General features: G+C 40.3%; 1 protein-coding gene across 2 annotated transcripts in view; it reads right to left on the reverse strand.

Annotated features, from left to right (window-relative positions):
• Positions 1–21658, reverse strand: part of PPP2R5C (protein phosphatase 2 regulatory subunit B'gamma) — a 175098-nt gene that overhangs the window by 139367 nt on the left and 14073 nt on the right. For both annotated transcript variants that reach the window (XM_045015782.1, XM_045015783.1), the window contains exon 3: positions 1542–1701. In XM_045015782.1, the coding sequence (XP_044871717.1) occupies positions 1542–1701 (160 nt within the window). The remainder of the gene's footprint in view (positions 1–1541; positions 1702–21658) is intronic.

A 21658-nucleotide genomic window follows, 5' to 3' on the forward strand; every position in this document is an offset into this window, starting at 1 on the left:
CCTGCACTAACACTGCCCTTCTTTGGGTAAAGAAAGGTTGTTGGTCTCTAGGGCTGTGACCTAAGTACTAAATTCACCACTTCACAAAGAATGGAAAGTAATGCAAAAAATAAATTGTCATCGTGTAACTAAGGTGGAATGGTCAGGATAGCTGAACATGCACAGAGATGTGTATGTTAATGTTATTTAAAAGCATTTTTTATTTACAGGTTTTATAAAATAAATAGAAAGCATCTATTAAGGAAGCAGTTAGCACCCCTTGAAAGAAACCAAGAAATGTTCTATTTGGAGACTGCTCTGCTAACACAGCACACATCAGTTGCTGCAAAATATTTTTCTTCCTTTGTTTATCACTAATGTCATCTGCTTGGAAACAGAACAGTAGAGCCTAACCCTCCCTATTCTTGCAAAAGTGTCACATAACGAGCAAAAGAGTTAACACTGGCTTAAAAACTAACAGAATTTTCTCATTTTCAAAGACCATTAATAAATTTAAGCGGGGAAATGAAGAATTTAGGAAAAAGTCTCTCTTAGACACTTTCACACTGCCTACAACACTGTTGTTAAAACACACCACTCTAACACTTTCACTTCCATCTTTAACAGATACCAAAAAGCAATACATACCCCGCCTCTGAACTTGCTCTCTAGCACAAAACCTTAAAGCAACCTCGGTCACTTTTGTATCAACAGATCAGCTCATCTCACATCATATATGCCACATGTTCGGAAGTTGTTCTGCCTTAAAATTGCTGATGTCACTGTTTAGGTTTTGCACTATAATAGAAATTTGTACAAAATGGACTACTAGCAGAAACAAGTAGTAATAAGATATCAAAGAAAAGTTAGAAATTGTCTCCCTTCACCAAAGCTGGTCAGTGTGGTTTCAAAACTTCACAAAACTTAAGACTTCATTCTAATCAAAAAGGGAGAAATTCACTTACACTCAGAGGGCTAACACAACAGAGGGCTAGACCACTTTAGCCCTCCAGAAGGATGCAGGTAGATTAGACACATAAAAGGGGCTCCACAGCCACTAAATTCCAGAGGTTAGTTTAGCGCTGGTCCTGAATAGGGTTGTGTGGAGGGGGTTGAGTGTATTTAGGATGAGGAGGGCTGCTGAATCTGAGAATTCTGTGGCCCAAAAGCTGCTGCAAAAGGAGGAGTTGGGGTGATGGAGGAATGGCAGCTGCATGGCCTACCTGTGGGTTTTGGTGTGTGAAATCTAAGCCTCTCAACACTATTTAGTCTTCCACACAAAATCCAATTACAACGGTTTTATGTGGAAATAAGTGAATTTCACCCTAATGTAGCATCTGGTCAAGCTGTGCTCAAGTGATAATTACACATATACCAACCTTGATTTTTGGGCAGGGGGAGGGCGCACATCAGGAAATCTCCATTTCAATTGTGATAGAAGACAACATATATTTATATAAAGTAAAGCCAACTTTTGGAAATTAAAGTGTGTGTCTATTATTAACTTACCCCTAAGAACTCCAAAACTTTAACAAAGATCATAGAAGGAAAAAAACAGATACCTTTTAAAGCTGGCAGTTTTTGGAGTTCTCTGTTATTGCTAACATTAAACCTTGAAGAACTCTGCCGTTTTTCCTTCTTCAGTACAGTCTGTGGAGCAGGTACTTTGATTTTAGATAACTGTGCTGGGGGAGGAGCGCTGTTTGTTTTTTTGTTTGACACCTGTTTAAAAAAAAACACATTTAAATGTAGTTGAGCTTGTTAAACAGAACGTTCTAAAAACAGAGTTAGGTTACAGGCAAGTTTGATTTTGCTAAAAACAGAATAAAATTCTAATCAACTTACTCTATCTTACCTCTGACTGCATAGCGAACTACTTCCCTGCTCATTCTTTCCAGTCAGTCAGTCTTGACCAGGGGTCGGCAACCTCTGGCACACGGCTCGCCAGGGTAAGCACCCTGGCAGGCCGAGCCAGTTTGTTTAACTGCGCATCAGCAGGTTCGGCCGATTGCGGCTCCCACTGTCCGCGGTTCGCCATCCCAGGCCAATGGGGGCGGCGGAAAGCGGCGCGGGCGACGGATGTGTTGGCCACGGCTTTCCGCCACCCCCATTGGCTGTATGTCATATTGCTTTTTTCCCCCACCCTTTGCCTGTCTTGTCTTTTTAGGGTATGTCTACACTGCAATAAAAGACCTGCAGTACTGCCGTGTCTAGTCTGGGACAGTTGATTTGGGCTCACAGGGATCAGGCTGCAGGGCTATAAAATTGCAGGGGGGTGAGTCTCAGAGTCCAGCCAGAGCCTGAATGTCAACATTGCTATTTTTAGCCCTGCAGCCCGAGTCGGTGCTTTTGCCATCTTGAAGCCACTGCCACCAGTTGCACTACCTGTATACAGAAATCAAAGGATTTATTTGAACACTGCGAGTACCCCTCAGCACGCACAAGCAGGACTTAACTTCCTCCCAGTTTCCCACTTTCTCTCTCCATCTTCCCACCACCCAACCAAGACAACATAAAACAAGACAATTTAGCATTAAGATAAAGATAGACAGCACTCCACCAACAGGTAGTGCCATCTACACTGACCATAATATGTTTGATTCCAGAAGAGAATCCTTAATAAGAATATAATTTCTCTAAGAGTAAGGTAATTTTATGAGTATAACAAGAATTGATCTAGCTAGAGACATTACTGCAAACTTTTCAATGCTTTTTTAATTATCTGTACTGGAAAGGCTCTCAGATTTACAATTTTTTTTTTACACTGAAGTATACATGTCTGCAAATACAATTGCCATGTCTCTGTAACAATACAAAGCCCATTCTCCTTTTGCTATTTCTTGTACTGTCAAGTGCAAAATTGCTGAAAAAACACTGATTCCTGACTTTGACAAGTAGTCAGACTAATACGGACTACAGCAGGAGTTAAAATGAGGTACATATGGTAGCCAACAAAGTATGGTTTCATCTCAGCATGAAGTTATAGATACAAGAAACCAGATTCAGTTGCATTCTCACTGGAATACTGTTGTCCTAAATTTTAAAACTACTTTTTGTTCACCTCTTCACACACTACAAAGCATTGCCTGCCCATCAATTCATTACTTTAGTGTTTTAGGTGTGTGGTGAGCAATTCATGTAATCATTCACAGTCAGCAACAACAATGAACTCTTTTGTTTGTTATGAACAGGAAAACTACATACGTACTGTCTGCTACCAACGAGAAAGCTGAACTGAACCCTGAGTGAATCCCTTCCTCTCTGGGAAACAACTCGGGGTAATAACAGTGCTGCTGGTGAGTGCTTTCCCCTACATAAAACTACAGTGCCCCCCCCCATGCATACATCACACGCCTCTCCTCTTCGACAACATGATCATCCAACCATCGTAGTGCTCTTACCTGCACTGCAGTCTCTCTATGACACTCCACTAGGCAGGTGTCTTTCATGATTGTGATCTGATGGGAACCCCCAGCAAGACAGGAGCACTGTCCCTTTCAAGTAGCAACTTCAACGCATTTGGAGTGTCAGACTGGAGGCAGTATCAATAAGGAGAGAATTGATAGTTGGCTCTAGAGGAGGTACACCCGAAGACTCCTCTGGAGCAATGTTGCTTGGAGATGAGCGTCTTCTCAGTTGTCGATGTAATGACAGCCAACTTGTCCATTAGCAGTCTGGACTTTATATGAGACAGGACCAGAGGATGATTGTTGAAGGAACCCACCTCAGTCTAGCACCATAACTTCTACTGAATACACTTTCTTGTGGTGTGAAGAAAAGCAGGGTAGATAATCACAAGGAGGAATCCAGAACCTGATCCTGGTGTGTTGCAATTCCTTAGACAAGTTGGTATTAAGATGGTCAAGGGATATTTTAAGACATCATCCCATGATTAGGTTGGCTAGCTCCTGTAGTCAGGAATGGAGAGAGATTTGAAGCAATGGGAAACTTGGCAAGACTTGTCAGCTAGTCACCTTTGATGATCTTCGTTACGGCATCTTTGGTCTTCTGGAGCACCCATTCGGCCTGACTATTTGCTTGGTGCAATGGTGACAGCTTTAATGAGATTGCTTTTGGAAAAGTCCTTGACCTCATCAGAGGTAAAAGCATTTCTCTTATCGGACACAATAGTATCTGGTAACAGAAGTTAGGAATAGTTGACAAAGAGCAGTGATCGTTGTACTACACGTTTGTGATGAGATTAAGATCACTTTGAGCCATTTCAAGGAAGAGTCAACTATGATCAGAAAGTTCTTTCCCTAAAAGGACCCCACAAAGTCAATATAGATTCTTGACCATGGTTTCTTAGTCACTTTCCAGGGGAAAACTGAGGCTTTTGGTGGGTTATTTCAAGTAGGTTGGTATGTGCTACACTCAGGCCTTGTCTACACTACAAAATAAGTTGACCTAAGTTAGGTGGACATACAGCCACCACAGTAATTACCACAGTGGTTCATGTCCAAAGAACGCCCTTTCTATCCATGGTTTGTGTCCTCCTCAAAAGTGCTTCCACCAACTTAACTCTGTAGGGGCATTTGGCAGCAAACAGCTGGAGCCCTGCTTCAGCCTGGGGTCCCGCGTGGGGCTGACGGCTATGGGCCCCAGCTGTCAGCCCCAGAGCAGGGGGGCTCCACACAGGGCTGACAGCCAACAGGTGATGTAAGTAATGCAATGTCAACACAGACTCTGCACCACCCTAACTACATTGACGTAAGCACTTCTTCTCTCGCAGAGTTAAAGTTATTAGGTCAGTGTAGTGGACAACTTACATCGGCGGGAGCAATGTTGTAGTGTACGTACTTACATATTTAGGTCAATGTAAGCTGCCTTACGTCAACCTAACTCTGTAGTGTAGACCAAGTCTCATTTACAATTATTTCTAGGTCAGCATCGATACCTGGCCACCAGACATAACTTCTGGCTAATGTTATCATGTGCACAATTCCTTGATGTGCTGCATGTAAGATATCTAAGGTGACTCAGGGACCTCTTTTGGAATAAAAACACAATGTCCCCTTAAGAGCCAACCTTTATGGGCATAAAGCCCATGTTGACAGTTTAAAAATGGTTTGAACTCTATGGGCAGTTTCCCAGCTGGCCACTGATCCTCTCTACTCCCAATTGAGTCAGCCGTAAGCAGTGGGTCGGGAAGGGATTCCAAAACTTCAGCCGGAGGTGGAATGGCACAATCCAGCATCTATAGCAGTATTTGTCTCAGTGCGTGAGTGTTAGCAATTGACTTTTCTGGCTTGTAGACAAGCATGTAGTCGGAAGCACTTAATACGACCCTCCGCCATTGCTTTCACAATGACATGACTGAAGATGTTGACTTGTTACTGGAGACAATTCCCAGAAGTGGCTTGTGTTCAGTACGAATCTCAACCACACAACTATAGATGTAATTGTGGAATTCCTTGACTACAGTAATGATAGCAAGCACTTCTTGACAAGTTTGTGCATATTTTCTCTTGGCAGATCGTACGGTTCTGAAATAGTAGGCGATAGGTGCCTCAGTTCCATCTGGCAAGGGATGGCCGAGAACAGCTCCGATGTTATAAGGTGATGCAGCACAGATAACAATCAACAGCCTCAGTTAGTCGCAGTGGACGAGAACAGAGTCGGACATCAATAACTTCTTGACATTCTTGAAGGCTTCTGCATGCGGACAAGTCCATTTCTATGGAACTTCTTTGTCAAGAATGTAACGATAATGTTCAGCGACTGTTGCCTTTTTTGGAAGAAAACTGGTAGAAGTTGAGCAACCCCAAAAATGCTTGAAGTTCCTGTTTGGAATTTGGCTCGGGGCATCATGGATTCCCCATACTTTGTTTTCTGCCATGTAGATACAAGATGCATTGATGGGATAATCCAAGAAGGTGACGCTTGTAACTCCAATTTCACATTTTTCCTTCTTGATTCGAATGCCTGATTTCTCAAATCGGTGCAAGACTTCTCAAAATTGCTCAGCAAGTTCATCCTCTGTTGATCTCGTAGCAGGACTTCCATATGGTACAGCATCTGGAATTCTGGAAAGCAGAGTTTCCATGAATTTTACATTGGAAAATTCTCGGTGCAATAGAAATGCCAAACTGAAGTCACTTGACTCAAAATGCTCCTCAATGAGTAATAGTTGTCTGCACATCTTCAGCATCTTTGTCAACAATCAGCTGGTGATATGCTTGGGTAAGCTTGAGTTTTCCAAAGACTTTTCCTCCAGCCAGAACACTGAGCAGTTGGTTAACATAAAGCACTGGATAAAGGTGCTATTTGAAAGTGCATTTATAATCTCCACAGATTTGCATGTCACCATTCCGCTCGACTACATGTACAGCCACGTAACCCATTTTGTTAGTGTAACTAGCTCAAGGATTCCCTGTAGCTCTAGCTCAGCATCAATCTTCATACACAGGGGAAAAGGTACATTCTGGACCTTCATGTTGGTCAACACAACTGCTGAATCCAAGTGGAGCAACATTTGTGGTCCTTGTAAACTCCCAATTCTTCCATAAACAATTGAGGGAATTTGTTGACTATCTATTTTAGTTGTTCTTCATTGATAGCATGGATGCTGATTCTCAATAGTGTGAACCAGTTCCTGCATAAGAAGCTTTCACACTGACATTTTGGGGCAATGAGAGGCAATCTTGCATAGAAAAGTTGTAGTAAACATTTACTTTACAGCTTCCGATGAGGTTAACTTTTTGTCCATTGTAGTCTCCAAAGCTGCACGACAGACTTGCTAACTTGGGAGTACAATGAGAGGGGAAAAAAGACAAGGTGTCTTCATTGACAGTTGATGCTCCAGAGCCTGAGTGGACTTCCATTTTGTACTCAACCATTAATGAACACTGTTGCAAACATTTCATAACCTCGAGATTCTTTGTTGCTCAGAATATGGTAAAGCTTCTTGACATCATTGTTGAAGGAAGTGTTGAGTTTGGTTGACACTTGAGGATAAGAATTCTTGTCACAGTCCTTTTGCTTCACACTGTTGACCTTGATCGGCAGACTCACTCAATGTGACTTTTCTTTTTGTAGAATCAGCACTCCGCACTTTTGAACCTACACGCACGCAGAGCACTTATGCTGTCCTCTGCAGTCTAAACAGATGTTCCAACAATTAATCTTGTCTGACGACATTGTGCTTGAGTTCCTTTTGTACTGCTGAGTTTGCCAAGGACAATCATCTGATTGTGACAGTGTTCATGTTGGTTGTCGCAACAAAAATTTCCTAAGTGTGCAATGATGCTGTTTCGGTGGCCAGGGCCCATTCCTGAGCAATGGCAAATGTCAAATTCAGCTCAGCAGTGAAGCGCTTTATTCTGAACTCCACAAACAAGGCGATCTTGCAGCACGTCAATGAGGAAATTACCAAAGTTACATTGTTCAGCATTGTGACGCAGCTTGCAGCCATCTCAACAGCTTGTTGATTTCATTTATGCAACTGAAATCTCCAAACAGATGACAGACGAGAAACATGACATCAGCAAAGCTACAATTTTATTATATGTCTTGGTCTTGGGCAAAACAGGCGCAACGAACGACCGTATAATTATAGAATCATACGACTGGAAGGGACCTCGAGACAGTTAGGAAGTTTTCCTTATGTTCAACCTAAGCCTCCCTTGCTGCAATTTAAGCCCATTGCTTCTTGTCCTATCGTCAGAGGTTAAGAACGATAATTTTCTCCCTCCTCCTTGTAATAACCTTTTATGTACTTGAAAATTTATCATGTGCCCTCTCAGTCTTTCCAGACTAAGCAAACTCAATTTTTTTCAATCTTCCCTCATAGGTCATGTTTTCTAGACCTTTAATCATTTTTGTTGCTCTTCTTTGGACTTTCTCCAATTTGTCCACATCTTTCCTGAAATGTAGCACCCAGAACTGGACATAATACTCCAGCTGAGGCCTAATCAGCGCGGAGTAGGGAGGAAGAATTACTTCCGTGTCTTGCTTACAACACTCCTCTAATACATCCCAGAATGATGTTTGCTTTTTTTGCAACAGCGTTACACTGTTGACTCATATTTAGCTTGTGATCCATTATGAACCCCAGATCCCTTTCCACAGTATTCCTTCCTAGGCAATGCATAGTATTTGTACTTTCAGCTTCTGTTGTACAGAAATGTTTTTGCCTTAATTGCTTTTGATTTCAGGTGAGCTAGCAGGTGCAAAAAATATTTTCTTCGTTTGGACTACTGAGTCTCACTGAAAACTGAGAATTCAGTTGAGAGCTGAAAAAACAGGAAAGCTTGTTTTCCTTCTTCCAATCTCTGAATAAAAACAAGGTATGAGAGCAGGAGATCTACTAGGGCTAAAATCTTGAAGGGCAAGGTGATCAGAAACAATCAGTCCAATCAACTACTTCCTTTGTTTAGTAAATCAATTTTAAATATAAAATATGTTTCGATAAGCTTACATTTTTTCTGCTGTATCCAGAACATTAAAGATAGTTTTATTTAACTAAAACAAATTTTAAAATGCTGTCTTTCTGCACTGAATTCCAATGTCCATCCAAATGCAGCTTGACACAAATCAGGAGCCAAAATGTAATTAAGAAATGCCTCATTCATCATTTTCTAACACAATATACAAATAAGAAACTGAATAAATGTATTTTAAGCAATGACACAGCTTAAATAAGTGTGTATAATTATAATGTACCCTTCAGTTAACTAAAAATACCAAATTTAGCGTAAAGGGGCAACATTTAGCTGCAAATCAACACATTTTAATGGTTATATACCAATCAAGGAGAATGGACTTCTCTTTAGGAAAATAACTAACAAGTATTAATGCAAAACAAGATTGAAATAACTGATTTAAATCAAAATTTCTTGCTTGCTGTTTTCAATCATAATTAACACTTATGATTTAAATCAATCCACCCTGACTCCTCATGTAGTTTAGTTACACTTTTAGTTTTATAACTGTTTTTTGTTTTTTTGCGATAATAAAGAGTATCATTCTGTACCCCGTTTAGATAATCAGACCTGACAGCTTTGAGGGTCCAAGCTCTAACATGACCCATTTAAAACCACTTAGCCTTTCCAGAGTTCAGAATCCACACTGTTGTCGATCTGCAGGGAAAGAAGCCAAAAGATGGAGAGCCAAAAGACTTTCAGATAGTTAATAGTTTAAACAAAATTACCAGCTCAAGCTAGTAATACAGTATAGTACAGAGACTTTTACTAAATTAACTTTAATGGAATACAAACTTAATTTCAGACACTGGTTAACCAAAGAGGCAACTACCTATCACCTATACTAATTGCCTCCTTTGTCATGGGCACTTTTACAAGTACATCTCTACCCCGATATAACGCGATCCAAGATAACACAAATTTGGATATAAAGTGGTAAAGCAGCGCTCCGGGGGGGGGGGGGGGGAAGGGGACGGGCTGAACGCTCCGGCGGATCAAAGAAAGTTTGATAGAACGCGGTTTCACCTATAACGTGGTAAGATTTTTTTGCCTCCCAAGGACAACGTTATATCGGGGTAGAGGTGTAATAGAGAAAAATGTTTATAAAAATCTATCATCTTTCATACCTCAGAGACTTATTAAGAAATTAAGGCAGCTACAAATGTTTTTTGGAGAGATTCGGCAGCATGGATTACACATTTTGACAAAAAAGGAGAAGACTTAACAAGAGGTTAGCATTTGTTTTATACAAGCTGACAATCCATATATTGATCAATTCACAAAAAAGTGTAACTCTCCTTCCCCTACACCTTTCCCCACAAAAAGGCAACTAGCATATGATATAAATCCCCAAACATACCAGTAAACACAAAGGAGTCTCGATAGATTGAAAAATACTTAGTAAAGAAGAAATTAATTTTCCTCTCTGTCCTAGTACTGATACAGACATTTTTATAGAAAATGCTCAGGAACAGTCCTAGCACACCAAATGCATTTCAATTTCATTAGCCACAAGAACAAGAGAAACAAATTAACAAAACTGCCTCCTTCAAAACTCTTCTGTTAAAGAGTTAGATTTTATATATTTCCCCTTTTATTTTGATTTAATAATTAAATGAATAAAATTGTTTTTCACTGTGCATCTGATGTGCTATGGTTCTTTCTAATCACGTGCCATTTAACATGTATTCTAAGAAATAAACTCCTACCCTGAAGCTATAATAAATCCAAAATTATATTTAGCGTCCTCAAGTTTTAACTGCAAAAAATGGCAAGTTATCTTAAAACAATAAGTGAAATATTCACATAAGAAAAAATTAAATAAGGAAATAAGTAGTTGTAGATGGAGAGTTAGATGTGAGGAAGCAGGTAATGTACGCACTTTGCATACAAAGTACTTCTTTCACCAGTGGCCAACAGAAGTATCAGTAAACACAATCACAGCAATGGAAGTTTTAGTTTTCCTTCATCGTCTTTTGTTTTATTTTTCAAAATTGTTCCACTTAGGTTTTTTGTGCCACCTCCTCTTAGAAATCCACCCACCAATACAGTAACTGTACACATTTTGGTAAAGCTGTTTTTTAATCCTGTGGAGCCAACCTTGCCAACAGCCTTTGTTGGTACTTGATACATGAAACACTGGGAAATTGCTTACTTCAAAATCTCTATGCAAGCACCTATACACAGCCAGCTTTCCATGCAATTGTTATGGACTGCTCTCACTTAGAATTTCTGCCAACAGAGGTTCCTGCCCCATGAATTTCTTGGATTACTTATCACTATTAAGGCAATTAAGGTAAAAGTGAGATACCAACACTTGTCTTTCAGTGATTTGGAATTTTTGTTGTTGTTACAACAGGATTAAAGACATTTTCTACATATAAATGAAAAATTTCAAAATTCCAGATTTTCATAAAATTCTCGGAAATTGTCAGATGTATGCTCATGAAAAAAATCCACTGAAAAAGTGTTACTGGTGGTTTATCAGTACAGTCTGTACTGCTAAGGAGGCTTTTTAAAAATAGAGAATACCCTCCCATAGTGTTATCACATAAGAAACTACTCTAGTTTCCACTGCAGTATTAAAAAATAAAATAAAAAGCACTTTTAAGAAACTCACAAATGAAGAAAAAAGTTTGGGCATTTACAAGATATACCGCCTTTTTAGTAATTTAGTAATTAATAGCTTTCACTATTAAACAGACCACTGAATGCTTGCAGCCAGAAAGCAAAAAGGAAGAAGTCATAAAAACATTAGTATTCTCTCACCCTTTTGTTGGGCGGGAGGAGTAAAACACTTCCCCTGGGTTCTTATAGAATGTTGGAGAAGTCTTATTTTATTGGTCCTCCTTTAGATTCCTTTAGATAATAAGGACACAATTTTGTAATTGGAATAATATTCTTGAGAGAAAAATGCCACCAATTTACTCAGCCCAGGAACCTGAAAGTTTGAAAAGTAAAACTATCAACAATTGTAAAGTTCATGACCTACAACTGGTGCACTTGAGTGGTAGCAAGCATACTGAAAAGTGACAGATGTGAGATACTGGCAAGGCAAGACCCAATGTCAGAGATTGTGGGCCAGTATCCAACACACTTCAATAGTGTTTAATCACAAAAAAGCCTGGTTTAATTTGTGGATTGTGAATTAGTTTTCAAACTAGTATTACAAACAGTTTAACAACGTCTGGCACTGGGTCAAATTATTTTCAGCAAGATGGCCAACAACAGAAATTAAAAAATGGCTACTGTAATTTGTAAGTTTTATTTTCTTGTTATATTTTAGAGTTTGTTCCTGCTGAAAAGCACATTTTACTGTTCAAACTTTCCAGATTTCTAAAACTACACAGAATTAAGTTTCATTGAACAAATTCTGATATATCAACTTAAGAACACCGAGATACAGAGGAAGCTAATCCTTCCCCTACCCCCTTACCCCCAAAAAGACAACTAGAGTATGGTATAAAGTTTTGATACTTGGACACTATCCAAATCATAGTTCATATTCATTCATATTATCTTATGCGGAGGAAGAATCAGCATGAATTTTGTAAAGGGAAATCATGCCATGCCAATCTATTAGAATTCTTTGAAGGTGTCAACAAACATGCAGACAAGGATGATCCAATGGATATAGTATAGTGTACTTGGACTTTCAGAAAATCTTTGACAAGGTCCCTCACCAAAGGCTCTTATCCCATGACTGCTTATTTTGCTTAACAGGAAGGACCTCTCATAGATCAGTAACTGGTTAAAAGATAGGAAACAAAGGGCAGGAATAAATGGCCACTTGTGACAGTGGAGAGAGGTAACTAGCGGGGCCGGGCCCCCAAGGATCTGTAGTGAGTCCAGTGCCGTTTAACACAGTCATAAGCGATCTGGAAAAGGGGGTAAACAGTGAGGTGACAAAGTTTGAAAACAATACAAAATTACTCAAGATAATTAAGTCCAAAGCTGACTGCGAAGAGTTACAACGGCATCTCACAAAACTGGGTGACCAGGTAACAAAATGGCAGATTAAATTCAATGTTGATAAATGCAAACTAACGCATACTGCAAAACATAAAACATCACCCCAACTATAAATACAAAATGATGGGGTCTAAATTAGCTATAACCATTTAAGAAAGGTCTCTTAGAATCATCATGGATAGTTCTCTGAAAAAATCTGCTCAATGTGCAAAGCCTAACAATGTCATTAGGAAAGGGATAAAAACAGAAAACATCATAATGCCATTATATAAATCCATGGTATACCCTCACCTTGAATACTGCATGCAGTTTTGATTACCCCATCTCAAAAAAGATACATTAGAACTGGAAAAAGTACAGAGAAGGGCAACAAAAAATTATCAGGGTTATGGAACAACTTCCATGAGGAGAGATTAAAAAGACAGCCCCGTCATCTTGGAAAAGAGACTACTAAGAGGGGATACGATAGAGGTCTATAAACTCATGAATGGTGTGGAGAAAGTGAATAGGGAAATGTGTAAACAACAAAAACAAGGGGTCACCCAACTAAATTAATAGGCAGAAGGCTTAGAACAAACATAAGGAAGTACTTCTTCACACAACACACAGTCAACTCGTTGCCAAGGGATAGTCTATTAGGCAACTACACATATATTTCTCATAATTATGATTAACAAATTAAATTGTTCTGACATGATTACAGTGAATGCATTAAACTGTAGAATAACTATCCAAACAGTATACTTTTATGCTACTGCAACAGTTAATGGTGACCTGCAAAGGAAAAAAAATGGGTTTGTTCTTTTTTTGTTTAAGATATATGAAGAAGCCATAAGGGTTTTATTTCTCTCTCTCTCTCACTCACACATTTTAACATTAAAAATATTAGGAATATTGAAGTCAGGTTTCCTCTAGCTCTGCTATCAAAGGTCAGATATGGATTGAGCGTCATGTAAACTCTCACCCTGTGTTTGAAGTGTCAGAGTTAAATATTCAGACTTCTCCGCCCACACACAAACCTCTCCTAATGTTTCTCAAGCATTTGAAGTGAATTAGCATTAAACCCAAGCAAACAAGGGTACACCAGAGTTTTAAGTAGCCTAGATAAAGATCATTTTCCCTCTCAAGCAGGTTGCACTTGTGGGGTCTCTCTGTCATCCTACCAGTCCTTTTAATCTTCCTGGAAAAAGAGAATATGATCATGCTGACCAATGTTCTCTCATTGGTTCCTTGTACTCATTTGCATACCTATTGTCCTTGTCTTATATTTAGACCATATACTCTCTGGGGCAGAGACAATTTTTGTTCAATGTCTGTATAGCACCTAGCCCAATGGGGTCCTAGGCCCAAGACTGGATCTCTAACCACTATGGCAATACAAATAAATAATAAAATTCTCCAACATCAAGCTACAGGGGCTGAACAGGATCTTCCCTTCAACTGCTGCTCCAGCAACCACTGTGGCACAGAACTGAGAGCAGGGAAACTGTCTCTATTGTATCTCAATGCTCGCCTGCTGACAACCAGGCAGCATGGAGGAGAAAGAAGATGCAACCTAAAACTGAATGAAAAGTGGAGAGGAACAAGAAGTGTGTGGGGGGGAAAACTATACCCACAACAGCATCCTCCCCACAAAACCTATAACTGAACAATTGAACCCATTAGCCCCGAGTCTCAACATCTCTTTGCTGCATAGCAATTAGCTCTGTGAAATCTGCTGGCAAAGTACATGTCTCCATCCTCCTCAAGTGGCAGGTCCATAGATGAAATGAGCCTTCTACTGCTACCAGTGACTATTAGCTCAAGAGGCAGAGGACTGTGTTGTGGATTTAATGATCTCAACCTTACTGATAACCCATGTGAGCAAACAATACGCTTCCACATGACAAAAACTGAAAAAACAATTTCCAAGTATTTAAAAAAAAAAAACCACACACACACTTAGGAAATTACATAAATGACATTAAAAGAAGGTTAAGGTGACAAAGTCAAGTGTTCAAAAGTTAACAAATGCCAGAAATTGGCTGGTGTATTCACATTATGATATAGCAGTTACATGATCACGTTACTTTTTCCACAGGACTTCTGACTCATTAAGCACATAGACTGGACGGTACTATGGGGATGAATCAAGGTTGTGTAGCGAAAGAGACTTGTGTGTAAGATCTCTGCCTCATTTGTTGAAGTTGGAAGGTGTGTGATAAACCAAGCAGGGAAAAACAGGAAGAGAAAGGATGGTCTTATGGTCAAGGCAGCTGAATGCAATCCTAGAGAACTGGACTCTATCCTTGCATCTGCTGTAGAATTGCTAGGCAAGGCTAGTCAAATTACACACCAAACCAAACTGGTCATAGGTAGCTACTGTGTTCTCCTCATATTCTAAGTACCCAACCTGAGACACTTGGGGTCAGATTTACCAGCTGCACCTGATGTCAATGGAAATTATAGTCTGAACATATGAAGTGCTATAAAAGGCAAAGCACTTTGAAAAATCAGATTCTAGGCTTTTCAAATTGGGCACCCAGAATTAGAGGAAATTTCTGATAATTCTGGCTTTAATCTGTGCCTCAATTCCCTGTCTGTAAAACAAGGATAATGCCACTCCCATACATCACAGGGGTATTGTGAAAGTAAATTCATTAATGTTTGTAAAGCACTCAAATATTATAATGCAGCACCATAGAAAAAGCCCATGAAGAAATATATAATTCTGTGTTCACTGAAGGGTTTAGATCGTTTGCATTAAATTATGCATAGGGCCATACATTAAATGATAAGAAATCACAGAAACTGTAGAAATGTAGGACTGGATGGGACCTCAATAAGTCATCCAATCCAGTCCCCAACACTGAGGCAGGACTAAGTATTATCTAGACCATCCTTGACGTGTTTGTCCAACTTGTTCTTAAAAACCTCTAATGATGGCGATTCCACAAACTCCCTCGGTAATTTGTTCCAGTGCTTAACTACCCTTACAGTTAGGAAGTTTTCCCTACTGTTTAACCTAACTCTCCCTTGCTGCAATGCAAGCCCGTTACTTCTTGTCCTGTCCTCAGTGGTTAAGGAGAAAATTTATCACCCTCCTCTTTATAACAACCTTTAACATATTTGAACACTTATGTCCCCACCCCACCCCAGTTTTCTCTTCAACAGACTAAACAAACCCAGGTTGTTGGTCTTGGGTGGGTTTTTGTTTTTTTCCCCCAAAATCTCTCTCATACGTCATGATTTCTACACCTTAAATTATTTTTGCTGCTCTCCTTTGGACTTCCCCCAATTTGTCCACATCTTTCCTGAAGTGTGATGCCTAGAACCGGATGCAATATTCCAACTGAGTCCTTATCAGTGTTGAGTAGACTGGAAGCATTACTTCTCATGTCTTGCAATAATCCTGTTAACACGTCCCAGAATAACGTTTGCTTTTTTTTTTTGCAACTGTATTACATTGTTGACTCATTTAGTTTGTGATCCACTATAACCCCCAGATCTTTTCTGCAGTACTCTTTCCTAGGCAGTCATTTCTCAATTTGTATTTGTGCAATTGATTATTCCTTCCTAAGTGTAGTACAGTGCATTTGTCCTTACTGAATTCCATCCTATTTATTTCAGACCATTTCTGTGTTTTTTTTTCAAGATTATTTTGAATTCTAATCCTGTCGTCCAAAACACTTGCAATCCCTCCCAGTTTAGTATCGTCACAAACCACTAGCATACTCTTCATGCCATTCTCCAAATCATTTATGAAGATATTGAATAGAACTAGACCCAGACAGAGTTCTGTGGGACCCCACTCAATATCCCCTTCCAGATTGACTGTGAACCTCTGATAACTACTCTGAGTATGGGTGCACAACTGATTTTAAAACCACTTTATGGCAGGTTCATCTATTCTATATTGCTCTACTTTGCTTATGAGAAGATCATGTGAGAGAGTACCACAAGCCTTACTAAAATTGAGATTTACCACATCTACTACTTCCCCTTCCCCCCGTGCACAAGGCTTGTTACCCTGTCAACCAAGGATATTAGGTTGCTTGGACATGATTTGTTCTTGACAAATCTACATTGATTGTTACTTAACTTACTGTGTTCTAGGTGCTTACAAACTGATTGTCTGATTATTTGCTCCTTTATCTTTCTGGGTACCAAAGTTAAGCTGACTAGTCTATAACTCCCTGGGTTGTCCTTATACCCCTTTTTATAGACAGGTACTATATTTAACCAGTTCCAGTCCCTGCATTCCTTCCTGTCCTGCATAAGTCCTCAAAGATAAACACTAATGGCTGAACCAGTTCCTCAAGTATTCTAGGATGTATCCTTGCCAACTTGAAGACATTTAACTTGTTTGTCTAAGGCTTTGTCTACCCAGCACTTTTTTTGGTAAAACTTTTGTTGGTCAGGACGGGGGGGGGACGACACCCTCGACTGATAAAAGTTTTACCGATGAAAAGCGCTGGTGTGGACAGCGCTTTGTCAGCAGATGTTCTCCCACCGGCAAAGCTACCACTGCTCGTTGGCGGTGGTTTTATTTTGCCAGCAAGAGAGCTCTCACCTGCTGGCAAAGAGCAGGTACACAGGAGACCTTACAGCAGCACAGTGTAGACATAGTCTAAGTAACTGTTAACTTGTTCTTTCCCTATTTTTGCTTCAGATCTACCCCATTTACACTGACATTCACTGTTAATCATCCAATCTCTGCTAACCATTTTGGTGAAAAAACAAACAAACAAAGGCATTTAACACTTCAGCCATTGATGTTGTCTCTTATTGCCTTTTCCTTCTCATTGAATAATAGGCCTACTCTTGTCATTGGTCTTCCTCTTGCTTCTAATGCATCTGTAAAATGTTTTCTTGGTACCTTTTATGTCCCTATCCAGTTTAATCATATTAGAAAGGTCAAGGTGCACAATTCTGTCCCCTACATAATTGTATTTTTTATTTTATACATATTTTCACCCTTCGTAATTTGACGTACTTTCCACTTTTTAATATGACTGAGTTACAGGTCATGGAAAATCTTCAGGTTAAGCCAGTATGGTCTCTTACCATACTTCCTCTTTCCTACACCTTTGCATAGTTTGCTCATGCCCTTAACTATGTCTCTTAAAAAAAAACTACCAACTCCCCTGAACTCTTTTTTCCCTTAGGTGTGGAAGCAAGTCTATCAATTCTCTGAGTTTGCTGGTCTGTCTCCTTGAAGTCCATTGTCTTTATTCTCCTGTTTTCCTCCTACCACTCCTTAGAATCATGAACTACTGTTTCATGATCACTTTCACCCAAGCTGCCTTCCACCTTCAAATTCTCAACCAGTTCCTATTTACCAGAATCAAATCTAGAACACCCTCTCCCCTATTCACTCTATCTTCTGTAATAAAAATTTGTCTCCAGTGCATTCCAAGAACTTGTTGGATAACCTGTACCCTGTTCTATTATTTTCCAAACAGGAGTTTGGGTAGCTGAAGTCCCCCATCACCACCAAGTCCTGTTCTTTGGATGATTGTGTTAGTTTTGCAGCTTGAGGTCTTCAAACCACAATTTGGGGACTTCAATAACTCAGACATAGGTTAGGGGGTTGTTACAGGAGTGGGTGGGTGAGATTCTGTGGCCTGCATTGTGCAGGAGGTCAGACTAGATGATCATAATGGTCCCTTCTGACCCTAAAGTCTATGAGGTTTTTTTTTTTTTTAAAAAACCCTCACTCACTGTGACAGGGTCCCCAGGGTGCAACCTGGACTATAGGACTGCTGAACTCCCCAGGACTGGCCTTTGGGAAAATGGCATCCTGGGCAAACTTGTATTTTGGTGACTCTGGCCCCTGTGGGCATTCCCCCCATTGCCCCAAGTCCCCATGGGCTACTCACCACCCTTCACCCTGAAGCCCTGCAACCCTAATCCCTGCACCTCCCTGCCATGCCCCTAACCCCTGCTCTGTGCCCCCTTTGCCCCAAGCCCGGCGCCCACATGCGGAAATTGACCTAGATGCACAGAGCAGCTGGCACTGCTGCTCTTTCCCCCCCAGAACACTGCTCCTCTCTGCACCTCTAGAGGGATTGGGGGTGGGGAGGGCAAGGAGCAACATCAGGGATCCCTGCATCCAGGTCACGTTCCACACCTGGGCTGCATAAGGGGAGGCAGGAGAGCAGCAGCTCCTGATGCTTGCCTCACAGCACAGCCCAGGTGGGAAAGTGACCTGAATGCATGGAGCATTTGATATTGCTCCCTCCACCTCACATTCCCCCCCTCCCGGGGTGGGGGGAGAAATATTGTGAGGAGGGGGGTAAGCAGTAGCTGTGCTTCATTGCTTGTCTTCCCTCCCTCCCCCATGTTCCTCCACCAGGAGGAAGCAGGGAGAAATCTGGGCGCACACCCCCCTTGGGCAGTGCAAGTTAATTAAGTAGTTTGCCACTCCCTCAGTGTGGAATGGACACACACTAGCCTTTGTAAACTGAGCTGAGATTTCCCAAGCACTTCAACCAAAACACTGGTTTAGGTAAAACATAAAACAGATTTATTAACTACAGAAAAATAGGTTTTAAGTGATAAGCAATATGCATAAAGGTCAGAGGTAGTTACCTTAATAAAACAAAAAGCGAACATGCTTTCTAAATCATAAAATTTTAGTCTAAGCAAGAGTTGAATCATACAGCTTTTCTGACTCTGACAAACAGTACAAGCATCCTTAATACACAGGCTGGGACTACCTTCCCATCTGGGACCACCCATCCCCAGATCAAAGTCTGTGTCTTCCAGAAGTTACTCCAGGTACTGAGATGAGGAGAAAGAGGCCAAGTGACGATATCACTTCACCTCTTTTATATTTTCTTCCAGCTTGCTGGAAAGATCTTTGCTGTGATGTGGAGGGATCAGGCAGTCCCCATTGGGCAAGCAGTCTCCATTGAAAACATGCTGTCTCTGAGATCGCCATTGGGAGAGTGGATTCCCTTTAATGGGCCAACAGCACATGTGTGGCTGGTCCTTTGCTGCAACTGAAATGCTGGCTGTGAGTGTCTCCCAACCTCACAACATAGTTCAGTAACGCATATAGCAGTGCTTCATAACTTCACATATAATGATAGCATATACAATCAAACAGGATACTAATATTCAACAGATCAAGACTTAAAATAACTCACAAGGCATACTTTGTACAAAACATATTATCACAGTGGTGAATACTGGGGTTCCAGGGTGCTACTTTGAGGTACAGAGTGTCACACACTTCTTCCTGGTTAGGTGAGCTGCAGTAGACTCCCACCATATCACTCTTGTTTCTTACCCATTTTATAATTACCCAGAGACTGTCAACACATCTGTCTCCCACTTGTGTCTTTGCTATACAAGGCAGTAACTCCTCCATTTTTTCCCTGCCTGAACAAGTTGTACCCTTTTACACCAATATTCCAGTCATGTGAATTATCCCACCAAGTCTCTGTGATTAATTGAATTGTGACTGCATAGTTACACATTTAGTGAGCACCATTCATACTATATACTGAATGAGGCAGGGTCCTGGGGGGAAAATATCATGTGAACATATAATTAAAGATTATAATAATGCATATGCACTAGAAAGCCAAATTAAGGTAACAAGACCAGCTTAATTCAGGTATTTCCTAACTCCTGGGTGCTTTACTTTGCAACCATAAAAATTTTCTTCTAATATGTTTTTTGTATGCAACATAAAATATTCAGGTGGAAGCAATCATTTTCCCTTGTATTTTCCAATACCAGTTCTTTAAATAAAAGTTTTAAATGTCGGTGACATTTCAACTATAAAATACTCCAGTCTCCCAACTGTTATTGATGACACGGGTTAGTCTGAATCAATTGAAAGATTTTGATGTCCTGATGCCCAATCTTCATTTTTGAAATGCAGTTGTTACATACAGATTCAGAGTTACTCATCCCCATCCCAAATCTATGATGATGTATTCTTAACTCAAAGCTTGTGTATAAATGAGTTGTTGGATCTACCCTAAAAGCGAGGAAAGTGATTTTTATTCAGGCTGTATGTTTTTTTTTGGGGGGGGGGTTAACACTTAACTCAGACACTTGAAAAACACATGGGAGAAAAGAGGTCAGATTCAACACCCCAATCCTTCAAAGCTTAGGCTTGATCTACACTAAAAAGTTAGGTCAACTCAGCTACATCCCTCAGGGATGTGAAAAATCCACACCCCTGAGTGACATAGTTAAACCAATCTAACTCCCTGCACAGACAGCACTAGGTTAACAGAATAATTCATTTGTTGACATAGCTACAGCCTAGGTAATAAGGTAATAATTGGAGATTACCAATCTCCTAGAACTGGAAGGGACCTTGAAAGGTCATTGCGTCCAGCCCCCTGCCTTCACTAGCAGGACCAATTTTTGCCCCAGAGCCCTAAGTGGCCCCCTCAAGGACTGAACTCACAACCCTGGGTTTAGCAGGCCAATGCTCAAACCACTGAGCTATCCCTCCCCCCCTCTCGGAGATGGATTACCCCTCCAATAGGTGTAGGCAGTGTCTACACCAAAGAGCTGCAGCATTTCAAGTGTAGACCAGCCCTTATAGAAACCAAGATCACAATCCATATGTGACCAACAAAACCAGAGACTAGACTATTCCTGGTATTTCTAAAATGGCCCTAAATTTCTAAAATGGTTGAAGTACATTTGAGAGGCACGGTTGTTGTGGATTAGGCATAAAGTTAACACACTAGAGACCTGGGTTGTTGTAATCTTCTTTTCAGATAGCACTTTCTGCACAACCTTAGGAAAGTTGCTTCTCTTGCCCTCCATGCCTCAGTTTTCCAAACTGTAAGATGGGGATAATGCTTACTCATTTTCATAAACCACTTTGAGATCCACAGATGAAAAAAATGCTATAAAAGTCCAAATCATCATGTGTTCAGATAAGCACTACAGACATGCTTAAAAATAAAATATTTGTGGGACACTGCAGGGACTAGAGACTGTCCTCTATTCAAAGAACAGGGACAACACAAGTAGTAATCTGGCATTTTTCACATGCATTAAATTCACTTGAAAAAACAACATATGTCTCTACATTTCTAAATCTGTTGATGGTCTAGAGAAGGATTTAAATATCTATTTATCTCAAACATCTATTAGCCAGAGGTAAATACTGAAATAAGGGTTGTACTTCACAGAAACATTCCTTTTATGTTCAATTCTAGGATTACCTACATGAAAATCTCCACCAGAATGTCTACTTTTCCTGAGAAAACTACAATGCATTGGTGATCTCCCAGAAAACACCATCCTAGCCACCATGGATATGG

The sequence above is a fragment of the Mauremys mutica genome, chromosome 4 (genome assembly GCF_020497125.1).
Source record: "Mauremys mutica isolate MM-2020 ecotype Southern chromosome 4, ASM2049712v1, whole genome shotgun sequence".
Taxonomy (NCBI): Eukaryota; Metazoa; Chordata; order Testudines; family Geoemydidae; genus Mauremys; species Mauremys mutica.